Genomic DNA, 17,982 nt, shown 5'->3' with positions numbered 1-17,982 from the left:
TGAAGGGACTTGAGCTAGAGTTCGTCACGGCCACGCTAGCTGGAGATTCGTCTGTAAAAACTTGCATTTGTGGTCACAGAGGTGCCTGTGCTAACTTTCCTATGGTGTAGAAATATACCTAGTTGGATGAATCTTATTGTGGCTAGCTGGTCTAGTGGCTAACGCGACGGGCTGGAGTTTTGAGACTCTATGACCGCGGGTTCAATCCCGGCCGGGGGTATGGTTTATTTGCAATCGTGTCATTACGATTTCTTGAGTCACAAGCACCTAAAGTCGGTTCCTGACCAGCCGGGCTGTGGCTCGTACGTTGGTTTGCGTGCAGCCAGCAGCAACAGCCTGGTTGATCAGGCTCTGATCCACCAGGCCGCCTGGTCACAGACCGGGCCGCGGGGGCGTTGACCCCCGGAACTCTCTCCAGGTAAACTCCAGTACTTATAGCAAATAAATTAAAAGCAAGGCTAGGTAGCATGGCTAGGTAGCATGGCTAGGAAGCAAGGCTAGGTAGCATGGCTAGGAAGCAAGGCTAGGTAGCATGGCTAGGAAGCAAGGCTAGGTAGCATGGCTAGGAAGCAAGGCTAGGTAGCATGGCTAGGAAGCAAGGCTAGGTAGCATGGCTAGGAAGCAAGGTTAGGAAGCATGGCTAAGTAGCAAGGCTAGGTAGCAAGGTTAGGAAGCATGGCTAAGTAGCAAGGCTAGGTAGCAAGGGTAGGAAGCATGGCTAAGTAGCAAGGCTAGGTAGCAAGGTTAGGAAGCATGGCTAAGTAGCAAGGCTAGGTAGCAAGGTTAGGAAGCATGGCTAAGTAGCAAGGCTAGGTAGCAAGGTTAGGAAGCATGACTAAGTAGCAAGGCTAGGTAGCAAGGTTAGGAAGCATGGCTAAGTAGCAAGGCTAGGTAGCAAGGTTAGGAAGCATGGCTAAGTAGCAAGGCTAGGTAGCAAGGTTAGGAAGCATGGCTAAGTAGCAAGGCTAGGTAGCAAGGCTAGGTAGCAAGGTTAGGAAACAAGGCTAAGTAGCAAGGCTAGGTAGCAAGGCTAGGTAGCAAGGCTAGGAAGCATGGCTAGGTAGCAAGACTAGGTAGCAAAAGAGGCGAATACGCCAGAAAACTAAAATGAATTTTTAGAAACAAACAATATAGTGTGAATAAATTCCTGAAATATTCAAACAAGGATCCCATTACCAGAAATTTTAATTAAACACACAAGTTTTTATTCCACCACAGGAACACACAAACACAATTATAGATTATCATATATAGCAGCATATGTGTAAATTATCCAGGATAACCCCCCAAAAAAGTCAGTGACATTTCTTAACGAGCCAGTTTGTTAGGCTACATCTCACCTTGTAAAGGCTGTAATTAGTCTTGATACATATTAATAAAGCAGTATATATGGGACTGACTTTGCGACATGTTTTACAAGTCTAGTCTGTGTCATACTCACCTAGTCACATCTCATAAAATCATGTAACCTGCCCAATAAACCGGATTTTAAGAGGTATACCCTGGACACATGTGCCTGCAACATTTTAATTGACTCAGACCATACATGACTCACACACATAAGAACATAAGAACGAAGGAACACTGCAGAAGGCCTACTGGCCCATGCGAGGCAGGTCCAAGTCTCCTACCGGCTTAAGCCAATGCACCCAACCTAGTCAGGTCAGGTCACATTGACTTAAGGGAGGAACACGGCAACCGACCTGGTAGCACAAGCTATCAGGTCTAACTCACACCCACCCACATCTACTCATGTATTTATCCAACCTATTTTTAAAGCTACACGTGTATAATGTGGATAAAAAGGCTTCAAGGAAGAATATTTGGATTTCCTCCTGAAGCCATTTAAATATTCCACTCCCCTACCACCAAATCTTTTCATTCTGTTTTACCAATAGGTATATTTTATTACATAATATGGTACAAAATATTTAAGAGATACATTGTTGATATAAAGATGACATGTACGATACATTAGGTACATATTATTATGTGTTTTCACTGGTAATAATGTGAAAACCTCATCCAGCTCCTCAGAGCTGGATATATATATATATATAATTCTTTGTATAATTATAGGTCAGTGTTGTAGTGTAATTCGGTATATATATATTAATAGAGCAAAATATACATGGCGCCAACCACACCCTTTTTTGTCTCCAGAATTTTTTTTTTTTTTTTTTTTTTTTTTTTTCATTTTTTTTAGTCATGTGATCATGACTGTTCGAGGAGCTCCAGGGGGGGCAGACGAACGATACTTATTTCACCATATTTTGCAAATATAACTTCATGATTCTCTAGGTTATTGTTATGCTTATTTTGTATAGTTGAATGAGATACGTGTGTGTAAAGTACATAAATACATGTAGATTTGTTAAAAAAATTTAATTATAGGGAGTTTTGGAGGAGTGTTGCTGTACGAAATGTTAAGTTGTGTAGTGAGGCGCGGCAGCAAGGCTGCGCATCAGTGCAGCATCAGCCGTTGTAGTGGGTGGATAGGTTTTTAGTTTGTGTGTCTTAAATTTTTGCAAAAATGGCTGATCATAATTTGAGCTGTGGCCCACTCACCATCAAATACTTGGTGTTTTTCTTCAACTTACTGTTCTTCGTAAGTATTTGTGCATTGTTCCCGTTCTGGAATTGTCCTGGTTATGAGCTTGTGACGTCATCCGCTATCTCCCATTTCGTGATTTTAATTTTACAAAACGGAAATATCTTAAGATAAAATACAATTGCTTTTTGGCATAAATTTTCACTCTATAGTTATGTAGAAATGAAAGTAGGGAGAATCACAGCCACCCTCGCTGCTCTCAAGGTCTATTAAGATTCCGTTCGGATTTTTAACCCCGGAGGGTTAGCCACCCAGGATAACCCAAGAAAGTCAGTGCGTCATCGAGGACTGTCTAACTTATTTCCATTGGGGTCCTTAATCTTGTCCCCCAGGATGCGACCCACACCAGTCGACTAACACCCAGGTACCTATTTGCTGCTAGGTGAACAGGACAACAGGTGTAGGAAACGTGTCGAAATGTTTCCACCCGCCGGGAACCGAACCCGGGCCCTCCGTGTGTGAAGCGAGAGCTTTAGCCACCAGGCCACCGGGCCTGGATTTGTGGTTAAAATTTATATCCACGGGGGAGCTCTAAACCAGTAGGTGTCATAGCGCCTGGGGAATGCGAGGCAGTCATGTTTGATCCAAGGCAGGGGAGGATTAGCTCAAGTGTTGACTGGTCCGTCACCTTCTTGATAGCAATTTCCACTGATTGTATGTTTCTCTGTCTAAATAAACTTAGGTTTCCTGCCTAATCATGGATTAAAGATTTTGTTGGGATATTTAACCAGGGTCAGGGAGGGTTATCCACCCAGGATAACTCAGGCAAGACAGTGCGTCATCCAGGACTCTCTTGTCTGATTTCCATAAATGAAATCGAAAGAAACAGTATTTCTTTTCTTATGCCAAATCAAAGTCGAGAACAACATCCAGTATTGGGCCCCTACTTAAACAAGATGGGTCCTACACAGATGACAGCAAGGAAATGAGTGAGCTACTCAAGTCCCAATATGACTCAGTTTTTAGCAAGCCGCTAACCAGACTGAGAGTCGAAGATCTAAAGGAATTTTTTATGAGAGAGCCACAGAATTTGGTAAGCACAAGTCTATCTAATATTATCCTGACGCCAAATGACTTCGAACAGGCGATAAATGACATGCCCATGCACTCTGCCCCAGGGCCAGACTCATGGAACTCTGTGTTCATCAAGAACTGCAAGAAGCCCCTATCACATGCTTTTAACATCCTATGGAGAGGGAGCATACACACTGGGGTCGTCCCACAGTTACTAAAAACAACAGACATAGCCCCACTCCACAAAGGGGGCAGTAAAGCAATAGCAAAGAACTACAGACCGATAGCACTAACATCCCATATCATAAAAATCTTTGAAAGGGTCCTAAGAAGCAAGATCACCACCCATCTAGATACCCATCAGTTACACAACCCAGGGCAACATGGGTTTAGAACAGGTCGCTCCTGTCTGTCTCAACTACTGGACCACAACGACAAGGTCCTGGATGTTCTAGAAGACAAACAGAATGCAGATGCAATATACACAGACTTGGTAAAAGCCTTCGACTAGTGTGACCGTGGCGTAATAACACAAAATGCGTGATAAAGGAATAACAGGAAAAGTTGATAGATGAATATAAAATTTCCTGGCTAATAGAACACAAAGAGTAGTAGTCAACAGAGTAAAGTCTGAGGCAGCTACGGTGAAAAGCTCTGTTCCACAAGGCACAGTACTCGCTCCCATCTTGTTCCTCATCCTCATATCTGACATAGACAAGGATGTCAGCCACAGCACCGTGTCTTCCTTTGCAGATGACACCCGAATCTGCATGACAGTGTCTTCCATTGCAGACACTGCAAGGCTCCAGGCAGACATCAACCAAATCTTTCAATGGGCTGCAGAAAACAATATGAAGTTCAACGATGAGAAATTTCAATTACTCCGATATGGTAAACATGAGGAAATTAAAACTTCATCAGAGTACAAAACAAATTCCTTCCACAAAATAGAGCGAAAAACTAACGTCAAAGACCTGGGAGTGATCATGTCGGAGGATCTCACCTTCAAGGACCATAACATTGTATCAATCGCATCTGCTAGAAAAATGACAGGATGGATAATGAGAACCTTCAAAACTAGGGAGGCCAAGCCCATGATGACACTCTTCAGGTCGCTTGTTCTATCTAGGCTGGAATATTGCTGCACACTAACAGCACCTTTCAAGGCAGGTGAAATTGCTGACCTAGAAAATGTACAGAGAACCTTCACGGCGCGCATAACGGAGATAAAACACTTCAATTACTGGGAGCGCTTGAAGTTCCTGAACCTGTACTCCCTGGAACGCAGGCGGGAGAGATACATGATTATATACACCTGGAAAATCCTAGAGGGACTAGTACCAAACTTGCACACGAAAATCACTCACTACGAAAGCAAAAGACTTGGCAGACGATGCAACATCCCCCCAATGAAAAGCAGGGGTGTCACTAGCACGTTAAGAGACAATACAATAAGTGTCAGGGGCCCAAGACTGTTCAACTGCCTCCCAGCATACATAAGGGGGATTACCAATAGACCCCTGGCAGTCTTCAAGCAGGCACTGGACAAGCACCTAAAGTCGGTACCTGACCAGCCGGGCTGTGGCTCGTACGTTGGATTGCGTGCAGCCAGCAGTAACAGCCTGGTTGATCAGGCCCTGATCCACCATGAGGCCTGGTCACAGACCGGGCCGCGGGGGCGTTGACCCCTGGAACTCCCTCCAGGTAAACTCTTTCTCTTTGGGATACAAATTTATCATCCAAATAATATTTGAGTATCAACTCCATCAGTGGCCAAGTAAAAATATGTAAAGAATGTAACTAAGTGTAAATATCGATTATATTTTATCAGAAATGTCTACATTAAACTACATAGATTAATCATAAAGCCATACACAGTTCTCTACTACAGTAAGAAAGTTAATTTTGTCAAACAAAAATGGATAAAAATATATTAATGGGAATGATGAAGGAAAACAATTGTTGGAGCCCACAGGTTTGCAATAAACATTTGTGCCCTTAAACCACAGATTGGCAATGATAATAGAGTAAACCTTTGCAAGTCATGCAATCATAGCCTGCATTTTCAGTATACACTTCAGATTTGCTTTCTTACTTCCAACAGTAGCATGCCAGTACCAGTAAGGCACATCAGGGCAGAATTAGTGGCACCCGTTAGTTATAGAATGTACCTCCGCCTCTTAGACAAGCCCATTGTTTTGGTGTGGGAGGGGGGAAGCCTGACATTACTGGTGTAAACAAACTAACAGACTAGTTGTCAGACTGTTTGGACACGTACCATGTAGTAGTCATAATAACAGTAATTATTTTTACAAGTGCAGTGGAACCGCATTTTTTTGGCCACAGCATTTATCGGCTGATTCGTATTAAGGCCGGTTTTTCGGCGGAAATTTTGCTTTGTATTTCGGCCATTGCCTCGTATATCAGCCATTTTAGATGCGTCAGCCTGGAACCCCGTGTGTAGGCGAGTCAGTCTCCCTTTGTCTGTCGGCGAGTGAGCATATACTCCATGCATTCATCCAAACATTTCCTTAAAATCCATTTTTTTTTTTTTTTTTTTTTTAGTGTGACTGTGAAATAAGTCACCATCACTTCTATCCGGGCAAAGAAAGAACAAATCAAGGAAGCTGATGTGGCTTGTTTATTAAGTTTACATTAATGTTTTATCACTGATTTCATCATTGCTTAGTAGCAGCGCTGTATGGTCCTTGTGGCTTGGCGCTTCTTTTTGATTATAATAATAATAATAATCATTGCTTAGTTAATCTTAAGTTAATTTTAAGCCAGCCCGTAATGCTATGCATAGTATAAGTGGCTTTGGCATACTGCTCATATCTGTATTTTTTTTGTACCTCTGTATGTGTGCACAAATTGGAAATAAATAAATAAATAAAATAAAGTGTGACTGTGAAATAAGCCACCATGGGCAGGGAGTGTGGAAGGGAGGCAGGGAGTGTAGCAGGGAGGCAGGGAGTGTAGCAGGGAGTGTAGCAGGCAGGCAGGGAGTGTGGGAGGGAGGCAGGGAGTGTAGCAGTCAGGCAGGCAGGAAGGAAAGTAACCCCAGGGAGATTCTGCTTCCGAACAAACAGTCCTCCCTCTCTCCATATGCCATAAGCCAACAAGAGTCTTCAGTAAAGGTATGTAATAATAATTTAAATGTTTGTTTATTTTACTAAATTCTCATTCTTTTGTGTATGTAAAACTATAATTAATATTTAAATAATATAATTTTTGGGGAATATTTTTGGCGTCGAATGGATTAATTGTATTTACATTAATTCTTAGGGAAAATATTGCTTCATATTTAGGCCGACCTTCTGGAACAGATTACAGCCGAAAAACGAGGTTCCAATGTACAATGGAACCCTCGTTTTTGCACACTCCAGTTATCGGATGTTTCGGTTTTAGGACTGTTTTTTGTGTGAAATTTTGTTCCAGATATCGAACGTTGATCCGGTAATCGGACGTATTATACCCATCCGCCCACCCGGGGACGCCGCCACTACACATCTCAGTCAGCCTCTGTCACTGATCGAGTGAGCAATACTTCGCACATTCCCAAACATTTCTTAATAATCCCTTGCTTTTGATGCTTGTTTATTAATTGTGACTGCAAAATAAGCCACCATGGGCCCAAAGAAAGTTCCTAGTGCCAGCCAGTCCTTTGGTAAAGGGCTGAGAGAGAGGGGAATACAGTGGTCCCTCGATAATCGTAGGGCTCGAGTCGTAATTTTCGGAAATCGTAGCGATATTTTCGTCAAAACATGGGCTCGCTAATCGTAGATTGACTCGCGAATAGTAGTTTGTCCGGGACGCGTACTCACGCTCTGAGCCGGGGCGGCCTCCCTTCCCAGCCAGTGTGGCATTGTTTACCAGTGAGCGACGGTCCCCTCACTTGCTCATACAAAATATTTCATAATATTCCATTCATTTTAGTGCTTGCAAGTACTAAATAAGCTACCATGGCTCCAAAGAAAGCTCCTAGTGCCAAGCCTTTGGTAAAGAAGGTGAGAAATACGATTGAATTTAAGAAAAACATCATTGAACAATATGAAAGTGGAGTAAGTGTGGCCGAACTGGCCAGGATGTATAACAAACCCTATACAACCATATGTTCCATCGTGGCCAAGAAAAAGGAAATCAAGGACGCTGTTGTTGCAAAGGGGGTAAATATGCTGACAAAAATGAGATCACCAGTACTCGAAGAGGTTGAGAAGTTATTATTGGTGTGGATAAACGAGAAACAATTAGCAGGAGATAGTCTTATGACGTCGATTATTTGTGAAAAGGCTAGGCAGTTGCACGACGATCTGGTAAAGAAATTGCCTGCAAATAGTGGTGATGTGAGTGAATTTAAGGCCAGCAAAGGTTGGTTTGAGAGATTTAAGAACCGTAGTGGCATACACAGTGTGGTAAGGCATGGTGAGGCTGCCAGTTCGGACCACAAAGCGGCTGAAAAATATGTGCATGAATTCAAGGAGTACATAGAGGCTGAAGGACTGAAACCTGAACAAGTGTTCAATTGTGACGAAACAGGCCTCTTTTGGAAGAAAATGCCAAAGAGGACCTACATTACACAGGAGGAAAAGGCACTGCCAGGACACAAGCCTATGAAAGACAGGCTGACGCTCATGTTCTGTGCTAATGCTAGTGGGGATTTCAAAGTGAAGCCGTTACTAGTGTACCATTCTGAAAATCCCAGAGTGTTCAGGAAAAACAATGTTATGAAGAGTAAATTGTGTGTGTTTTGGAAATCTAATAGTAAGGCATGGGTCACGAGGGAAATTTTCGTCGAGTGGTTCAATGAAGTGTTTGGCCCTAGTGTGAAGAATTACCTCCTGGAAAAGAAATTGGATCTCAAGTGCCTCCTAGTAATGGACAATGCACCTGCTCATCCTCCAAACTTGGATGACCTAATTTTCGAGGAGTTTGGGTTCATCACAGTAAAGTTCTTGCCCCCGAATACCACTCCTCTCCTCCAGCCCATGGACCAGCAGGTCATTGCAAACTTTAAAAAACTCTACACCAAAGCAATGTTTCAAAGGTGCTTGAATGTGACCTCAGACACTCACTTGACCCTAAGAGATTTTTGGAGAGAACACTTAAGCATCCTCCATTGCATAACCCTTATAGGTAAGGCTTGGGAGGGAGTGACTACCAGGACTTTGAACTCTGCTTGGAGAAAATTGTGGCCAGATTGTGTTGACAAGAGGGATTTTGAAGGGTTTGGGGCTGACACTGAGCCTATGTCTGTTGTTAAATCTATTGTGGCACTGGGGAGTTCCATGGGGTTGGATGTGAGTTTGGAGGATGTGGAAGAGTTGGTGGAAGACCACAACGAAGAGCTCACCACTGAGGAGCTGCAAGAGCTTCAGCAGGAAGAGCAACAGATCGCAGCTCAGAATCTTGCTGCAGAGGAGGAGGAAGAGAGATGGAAGAAGGTGCCTTCTTCAGAAATTAAGGAGATTTTTGAAATGTGGGGTAAGATGGAAAGATTTATGGAGAAACATCACCCTGACAAGGCTGTTGCAAGCCATGTTGGCAACATGTACAGTGACAAAGTCTTGGCCCATTTTAGGGAAGTGTTAAAGAGACGCCAGAAACAGAGCTCTCTGGACAGTTATTTTGCGAGACAGGACTCCAGTGACTCTCAAGCTGGTCCTAGTGGCATTAAGAAACAGAGAAGAGAAGTAACCCCAGAAAAGCAATTGGTACCTGAGGTGTTGATGGAAGGGGATTCCCCTTCCAAACTGTAAATAATCCAATCTCTCTCCTCCTCCAGTCTTCCATACACTAAGAAGAATCGCCAATAAAGGTAAGTGTTATGCTGTTAATGTTTCATTCATCATGTCCCATTGTATTGTTTATGTACTACATCTATATTTCATGTAAAAAAATTTTTTGTTTTAATACTTCTGGGTGTCAGGAACGGATTAATTGTATTTACATTATTTCTTATGGGGAAAATTGATTCGAAAATCGTAGATTTCGATAATAGTAGCATCTCCAGGAACGGATTAACGATAAACGAGGGACCACTGTATCTAGCGCCCTCAAATCTAGTGAGAGAAAGCTGGTAGGCCTATATATGAAAGAATGGGTCATTGTGGTCAGTGTGCGCAGTATAAAAAAAATCCTGCAGCACACAGTGCGTAATGAGAAAAAAAAAAAAACTTTGACCGTGTTTTTGGATTAAAACAGCAATTTTGCACTGTATTTTCGTATGGTATTTATTGTTGTATTCTAGTTTTCCTGGTCTCATTTTATAGAATGGAAGACATATTACAGAAATTGAGATGATTTTGACTGGTTTTACAATGAAAAGTACCTTGAAATTGAGCTCAAAGTAGCAGAAATGTTCGATTTTTACCAAAGTTCAAAAGTAAACAAATCATGCCAAGCGTCCAATACACGTCAACTGGTGAGTCTAATATTCTTTCACAAGTGCGCTGATATTATTTATACCATTTCTACACTAATGCAGTAGTCTGCATAACAGTAAATCTTCTATTTTTTGTGAGAATAACAATTCAAAGTGGAAAGCAAAAGAATGTAAGAGTGTCCTGGGGATGTGACTAATGAACAGAGGAAATGTTATTTTAGTGCCAGGAATGTCTTTCTTGTTTATTCTGGACCCTATTCGGAAACTGGCATCTTTTGAAATTTGTGTGAAATTGGCCAAATTGCTAAATTCTGACCACTGTATTGGATAGTTGAAATTGGTAAATGGGTGGTTTCTTGTACTCACTCGATAGAAAAAAATGGAGTTCTAGCCAAATAGTTATGATTTTTGTCGACTAGTACACTGGAATGGCCGAAGATAGGGTTCAAAGTGGGCAAAATCGCCGATGCGTAAACATCGTCGAGACTGCTAACTTTGAGAGAGCATAATTCCGTAAGTTTTCCATCAGATTTCATACTTTTGGTGTCATTATGATCGGGAAAAGATTCTCTATCTTTTCATAAGAAAAAATAATTTTTTTTTTTTTTTAAATTTGGCCGACCCTGAGAACGAGTTTCGGAGAGGGCCTGTCGACCCTCAAAGGGTTAATATTGTTTAATACGTCATATTAGATCATTTGTGATAAATAAGCCGTAGAGTTGATATTAGTACCATATTCTTAAAAAAATGGATTTCTTGTGAATATTTTTAGGTGTCTTGAATGGATTAATTGTATTTCTTATGGGAAATATTGATTCAGTTTTCGCACGTATCGGTTTTAGAATGACGTTCTGGAATGGATTAAGTTCGAAAAGTTCGAAAACTGGGGTTTCACTGTCCGTGGTTATGCAGAGCATTTTGGGAAAATTAGGTTAATTTTGTCCCCTGGATGTGACCCACACTTGTCACATAACACCCAGATACACATTTTACTGCTAGGCTAACAGGGACAGATGTCTTAAGGAAACACTCCCAGTGTTTCCACCTGAACCGGGGATCGAATCACGGACCTCTGTGAGAGAACTGAATTACTTTGTCTCTGGATATTAACCTTGACACCCAACAGAATAAGTGTTGTTGGATATGCCAAGAAGATAATTGGGTGTGAATCTTGCAATTTCTTAGGTAATTGTGGTTAGACAGGAGGGAGGGTAGTGGTTATGGCTTGTAGGATGCTAACAGTCTAGTGTAATGCACAGTTATACTGTAATTACACATTCTTGTGCCATAAACAGTCATTTGTTACTTTTCTGCATTTATATACGTAATTGAGTGTTGGATTAATAAGTGTATAAATTATTAAAAGGAAAGTTGTAGAGTTGTAGTGAAGACATAGGCCACAGGTGGCCATTTTTGATTGATAAGAGTCACATCAGTTATATCTACACACACATAACAAAAAAAGGCACAGTACCGTGACTGGAACGACACACAAATAACCCACACATAGAAGAGAGGAGCTTACGATTACATTTCGGTCCGACTTGGACCATTTACAAAGTCACACAGTGTGATTTTGTAAATGGTCCAAGTCAGACCGAAACGTCGTCGTAAGCTCCTCTCTTCTTTGTGCGGGTTATTTGTATATCTACACACTTTTGTAGCAACAAAGACATTGAGCAAGGAATGGAAAGTAAGAGAACTTTCTTGTCAATTTTTAACCCATTTCAAATACTGTGTGCAACGAAACTATTGAATGCTGGTGGTTTTGAGGGTCATAAATGCTAATTCCTTGTGGAAGGCATATGCTGTCTCCAGTTCAAACTGTTGAATTGAAAGTGGTACTGATGGGTGAAAACTTCAAAATAGATATCCAGGAGTTGCATACAAGCCTAATTCACCAGTAGTTTTGGTCGGAGTTATGAAAGAAATAAGCTTTTAAACTGGGTCAGCTGGCTTCCCACAGGTCTTAGAAATGGAGACCTGGCAAGCACAGTCCCCTTCTTTTTCTGTGTTCTTCATAAGTTGTGTAAATCATTAATATAATAGTTTTCAGGAACATGACCTACACTAATTATGAATGTTCATTGTATATTATTCCAGGTAAAATGCATGAGGAATTCTTTCAGGACTAAGAGTAACTGTACAAAGTGTATTTATTTGATTGATCTTTGTTTCATTTGTAACTCCACAGACCTTTGAAACTTGTGTGAAGCTACTGAGTTTAAACAAAATCTGAATTGGAAAGGTAGTGACCATTGATCCAGTTTATATGAAATGATCTCAGTCCATTTCTAAGCTCATCATATTACAGAACGGTTATAGGTGCTAGTATTTTGCTACAACCAATATGCATAATTTTACATTATCAAGAAATCCATAATTTTCACAAATCTTAGTCACCAAGCAGTCAGAAAGTAGCAATATTTTTCTGTTGAAGAGTTCTCCCCCCTTGTTAATTTAAAATTATTATTAAGCACTAACCTGACACTTAAATTATTGCTGATAACTCATGGTTCTGCTAGTCACCATTCTTGCCACCTAGATAAATCACCGAAGTTGCCAATTTAGGAAGTTATTGACTTTGCTGGACACCTTTGGAATACTCTGGTATATTTTTACCAAAATAAAAGATTTATTTATCCTCACAAATGAGGCTCATAGAAATTGCATAGTATGGCCTGGTCATGGACCAGGCCACTTGGGGCATTGATCCCTGGAATACCCTCCAGGTAGGTAGACTCAAGGTAAGCAGATTAGTTAAGATAAGATTTCATTCAGATTTTTAACCCTGAAGGATTAGCCACCCAGGATAACCCAAGAAAGTCAGTGCGTCATTTGAGGTCCTCAATCTCTTCCCCCAGGATGCGACCCACACCAGTCGACTAACACCCAGGTACCTGTTTGCTGCTAGGCAAACAGGACAACAGATGTAAGGAAACGTGTCGAAATGTTTTCCCCCCCCCTGGGAATCGAACCCAGGACCTCCGTGTGTGAAGCGGGAGCTTTAGCCACCAGGCCATATATACAGTGGACCCCCGCTTAACGATCACCTCCAAATGCGACCAATTATGTAAGTGTATTTATGTAAGTGCGTTTGTATGTGTATGTTTGGGGGTCTGAAATGGACTAATCTACTTCACAATATTCCTTATGGGAAAAAATTCGGTCAGTACTGGCACCTGAACATACTACTGGAATGAAAAAAGTTCGTTAACCGGGGGTCCACTGTACATGTATTCATATATATTTTTGTATGTTACAAGCATGCTTGTAAATTTTATTTATTCAACATTAAATAAATTGGTTTTAATTTAGTATCCTATATTAAAATTATTTTATTTTTGCAGTTGTCGGGGTTGGCCCTGATTATAATGGGTGGTATCGCCCAGGGTTTCTTCAGCTCGTACATGCAGTTCTTTGATGGGAAATATGAGACTCCAGCCATTGGCTTGATCATCTTGGGTTCCATCATTCTAGTCATCTCCTTCTTTGGATGTTGTGGGGCTAAGAAAGAAAATGTTTTCATGCTGAGAATAGTAAGTAGTTACTGCACATTTTCCAGTGATACTTGCATTGACTTAATAGGTTTTGTGTAATGTATTTTCAACTTTAATTAACTCAGAATTAAAAATACCTATACAGTGATACCTTGCATATCCAGCCTGCCAATATCCGAACTGGCCCTGGGAAAGGCAAAATTCTAAAATTATTACTGAAACATCCAAGCAGCCATTTGGATATGGCAGAAGGCTGAATCAAACTTGGCACGCACTTGAGTATACCGGTTGGCTACTAGGAGCCGCACTCTTTACTTTCCTTTTAGCATTATTACAGCTGTTTCCTAGCTATCTTGTGTACGAAACCAAAGAGGGCCAGGAATGTGCTTACCCTAGGGTAAAAGAGGGAAATATAGTTACACGTGGATGCAGGTTGGTCCAAGACTGGGGAAAAAAACAAAAGATTACGTGCAAGACTGGCTAGTGTGTGACGAAGACGACCCTGGTGTGCAATCTCTTACGGATGCAGAGATTGCAGAGTCAGTGTTGCACCCAGAACATTCCGAAAGTGACGACGACGACCCAATCCCTCCAAGAACAAAAAACTTCTTCATCAAGGGGAGGTGTCGAAACACTTTCGGAGTATGTTCACAGCCCATTTGAAAAATTATGGTTCTGTGGGCTGTGAAATCTGGGAGGCTGTTATTCAAGCCCAGAGTGTGTGGTCCCACTGCCAGACGACATTGGACTCATTTTTTAAACCTACAGTGCTGTTGCCGATGGTGATATGACAGGGTATGGATGGCGATATGATGGTACGGATGCGCATTTTTTCCCCCTTATGTATACAGAAACTGTGTTTCCGAACTGGTCTTGGCCCATATATGTAGTTCGGATATGAGAGGTATCACTGTACTTAAAATATAGGTATGAGAAAGCATGCAAGCAGTCTAGTAGTTTGTTAATGACATTGGCGGTATAGTTAACCAATGGACACTAGTACCACTTCAAAAAATATATAGCCAAAATTTTGGACTTGTATGACTAGTAAATTTCATTAAGCCATGCTCATCCCATTGAAGTACATATCTTGTAATGAAAATTTTACAAGGGGGTCCATACTGTATTTTATTTTTCAGAGAGGAGAATAAATCTTCTGTTTGTGTGATTATGAATTTAAAATAGAAAGCTATTTGCAAAATAGCTAAGAATTTGGTCACTTAGAGCAATGGAATTGACTTAAAATAGGATTTGGCAAAACTGCCAGTGTGTAAATTGTACCTAGACAACTAACTTTGCACCATTGTAATTCCATAAGTTTTCCATCAAATTTTGTAGGTTAGGAAATGGTGCAGCGTGTATATTTTGAAAAGTATAATTTGTGGTAAAGTTGGTCAAAAATTGGATCCTTCAACAAAGTAGTTAGTGATAGCTTTTTTTTCATCCTGTTTGGAGAAATTTGTTATCTGTTGATCAGTTTCTTAAATTGGTATTTTAGTCTAATTTTTAATTTACTTTGTATAATTTGGTATTTACTGTAAACTCTCAATATACAAACTTTTAACAGTTTGCCTTCCTGATGATGGTAATCCTTGTGTTGGAGTTTGCTGCTGCAATCACTGTTGCTATATTGCGACCAGACATTGAGACCCTTTTGAAGGAAAACATGAACAAGACTATGGAGAACTATGGTGATGATAAGAGTCTTGTAACAAAGGCTTGGGATGATCTACAGAAAAAGGTAAGTAATACTTCAAGTTTTGTTGACTGATACCAGGTGGTTAGGCATAATATACTTCAATAATTGTCAAGGATTCTGCTTCTATTTTTTATTTTGCTGAACGTCTCTTCAAATTATTTACATTGTTTTAGCACGATTGCTGTGGAACTTCTAGCTACAGAGACTGGGAGTGGACAAAATACGGCCAGAATGAGACTGTGTTGGGTGTTCCCGACTCCTGCTGCATGAATATTACTTCTCAATGTGGATACAAAGTTTTTCCAGAGCATGGAACCCCCAGCAACATCTACACCGAAGGCTGTTATACGGCTTTGACAGAATCTGTTCATCGTAACTTAGGAGCAATAATTGGAGGCCTGGTGTTTTTGGCATTGCTTCAGGTATGTTTAATATTTTTCTGAGTACTTTTTAACACGTATAAGCTGTAAAGTCTCAAATGTGTTATGGCCCCCCTTTTTTTTTTTTACTTTCCCTTACAGAGCTGCAGTTTTTTTTTATCAGATTGGTGTCAAATCCTGCTTTAGTTGTGTAATTTTGCTTAGGGATTTATTAGTTTTTAAGACGTGATTTTTTTTTTTTTGTTCCATCTCTTAAATCATGCTTTTAAAACAGAACATATGACTTGCATTACATTCGCCCTCCTCTTCTGCACATGAACCTACCCTTCACATTTTGTTTTACATCGGTACCCTTCCTCCATGTGCTGAAATAACCCGTACAGGTGTGGTTGCAAATTGTGGGAGTTTGGGAGGGTTTATGAAAGCTTTGAAATTGAAAAAGAAAGGTGAATAAGTCTAGGCAATTAGATTGTAGCATGAAGAAGGTAAGAGGTTTTTGGAGTAGTTGAGTTGGCAGGTGGGTTTGAAAGAGGTGAATCATAGATGGAGAGAAAGATAAGTAGTGTAGGCTGCTATGTTAAGAAAAGTTTATTTTGGAAGCAAGAAAGGGATATGTACCAATATATAGTCGTACCAACACTTATATGGGTGTGAGGCATCACTATTTAAACATCAGTAAGGAGACTGGAAGCTTTAGGGGCCGGTGGGTCAATTTCTCACGCGGTCATGATAATTATGTGAAAAAATATGATTTTGGGTTTTGTTTACAGAAAAATAGTGTAAGTATTGGCAACACTTTGGTGAAAACCCCATCGTAATACAATGTTTCTAAAGCAAATTATAGCTACTTGAAACATGTCGGGTGACGACCCACCAGGTAAATACACCTACCATCCGACTTACAACCTGCTCGACTTACGACCGTGTTTTTTTTTTTTTTTTTTTTTTTTTTTTTTCTTCCAAATTTCTGGGAAATAAACAGCTATTTGTCTTGTACACAGTGTTTATCCTAAACCTTACAGTATAAAATACAGTACTAACAGCATAAAAAGTAAAGTAAAACATGAAATACCAAAATAAAACAATAAAATAAAGTCATTACAAAAATGTGATGTTGATATTCAGTAGTAAAGTTCGACTTACGTCCATTTCGACTTACAACCGGTTTCTCGGAACGGAACCCGATCGTAAGTCAGATGGTAGGTGTATATGCTTGAGTGCGAGGTGAATTTTTATATATATTTTTTGTTTGATTTTTTATTTTCTGTCTATTTTCCTTTTTAATACATACACTAAATTTACCACTTAATATCATTACAATGTGGGAGGGGCTTATAGCAGACGTGGGAGGAGCTTGCATGATGGTGCAACGACCAGTTGCCGATGACAGCAGTCTGATCTCCACTCACAAGATGCCTTATACTGACGCTATTATTACTAATATCCTTTTTCTGCTTATATTATTTATTCAGTAATGATAGTATGCATAATATAACCAGGAAACATGCATAAAGAAGCCAGTCCAAATAATATTTGTATATTATGCCCGGAGGTGGTGGCTGACCTTGATGAAATGATTACGCTAGATCGTCCTTATAAGAGAAGGGTTTTCTATGTTACCTCTGGTAGCACTACAGAAAACGGTGTACTATACACGGGAAACAATAAGAAATCACTTAAGTCGCATAAATAAACCCAAAGTAGCGCAATTTTCGTGAATTTTTTTTTAATTTCTTGACATAATTAGCTAATCCGTGCATTTGCCCGAATATCTCAAAAGTAAGATTTTGGCCTATTGCTTAACAATGCACCATTATTAATAATGATCGTATTGAAATGATTTTCACAGACAATATAAAACAGTGTGTTTGAATTTAGAATGGAAAAGTTTTTGGAATTTCTCAAATAATTTTGATTTTGTGGGAGGGTAAAAGGCAGGTATTTTAGTGAATGTCAAAAAAGCACACCAAGTGTATTTTTTTCACCATAATAATAAAGTATATTAGATGAGTTTTATCCATTAAAAATTTGTGTTAGACATATTCTAACAGTTGGGATTGTCAGAAGTGTCACTCAAAGTGCCAATTTGTCATGTCATGTTGCCATATGTCAAAATTAGTAAATATTTTTTTTCTGTTTGTTTGCCAATCTTATTGAAACTTTGTCATGTTCATCTACATATGCACTTCTAATCGTACACCAAAAATAAAAGAAATCGGTTGAAAAATAAAGATTTTGAATGAAAAAACCACACGCCACCCTTTAGGTTTTTTTTTGCTATCTCCCACTGAGGCAGGGTAACCCAAAAAAAGAAGAAACTTTCATCATCACTATACTCTCATACATCCCCTTCATTAATTCTCTTTTTGATACCTTGTCCTTCATATATCCACCCA

General features: G+C 40.1%; 1 protein-coding gene across 1 annotated transcript; it reads left to right on the top strand.

Annotated features, from left to right (window-relative positions):
* The first annotated feature begins 2,447 nt into the window (after positions 1-2,447).
* On the top strand, positions 2,448-15,664 carry LOC138851929 (CD151 antigen-like). The gene is made up of 4 exons (XM_070081483.1): positions 2,448-2,608; positions 13,358-13,546; positions 15,075-15,248; positions 15,380-15,664. Exons 1-4 carry the CDS (start codon positions 2,534-2,536, stop codon positions 15,647-15,649), a joined length of 708 nt encoding a protein of 235 aa, XP_069937584.1. The 5' UTR covers positions 2,448-2,533; the 3' UTR covers positions 15,650-15,664.
* The last annotated feature ends 2,318 nt before the right edge of the window (positions 15,665-17,982 follow it).

This window comes from Cherax quadricarinatus, unplaced genomic scaffold (genome assembly GCF_038502225.1).
Source record: "Cherax quadricarinatus isolate ZL_2023a unplaced genomic scaffold, ASM3850222v1 Contig2867, whole genome shotgun sequence".
In the NCBI taxonomy this organism is placed as follows: Eukaryota; Metazoa; Arthropoda; class Malacostraca; order Decapoda; family Parastacidae; genus Cherax; species Cherax quadricarinatus.
The sequence above is the reverse complement of the archived record's forward strand: the minus strand, read 5'-3'. Positions and strand labels throughout refer to the sequence as shown.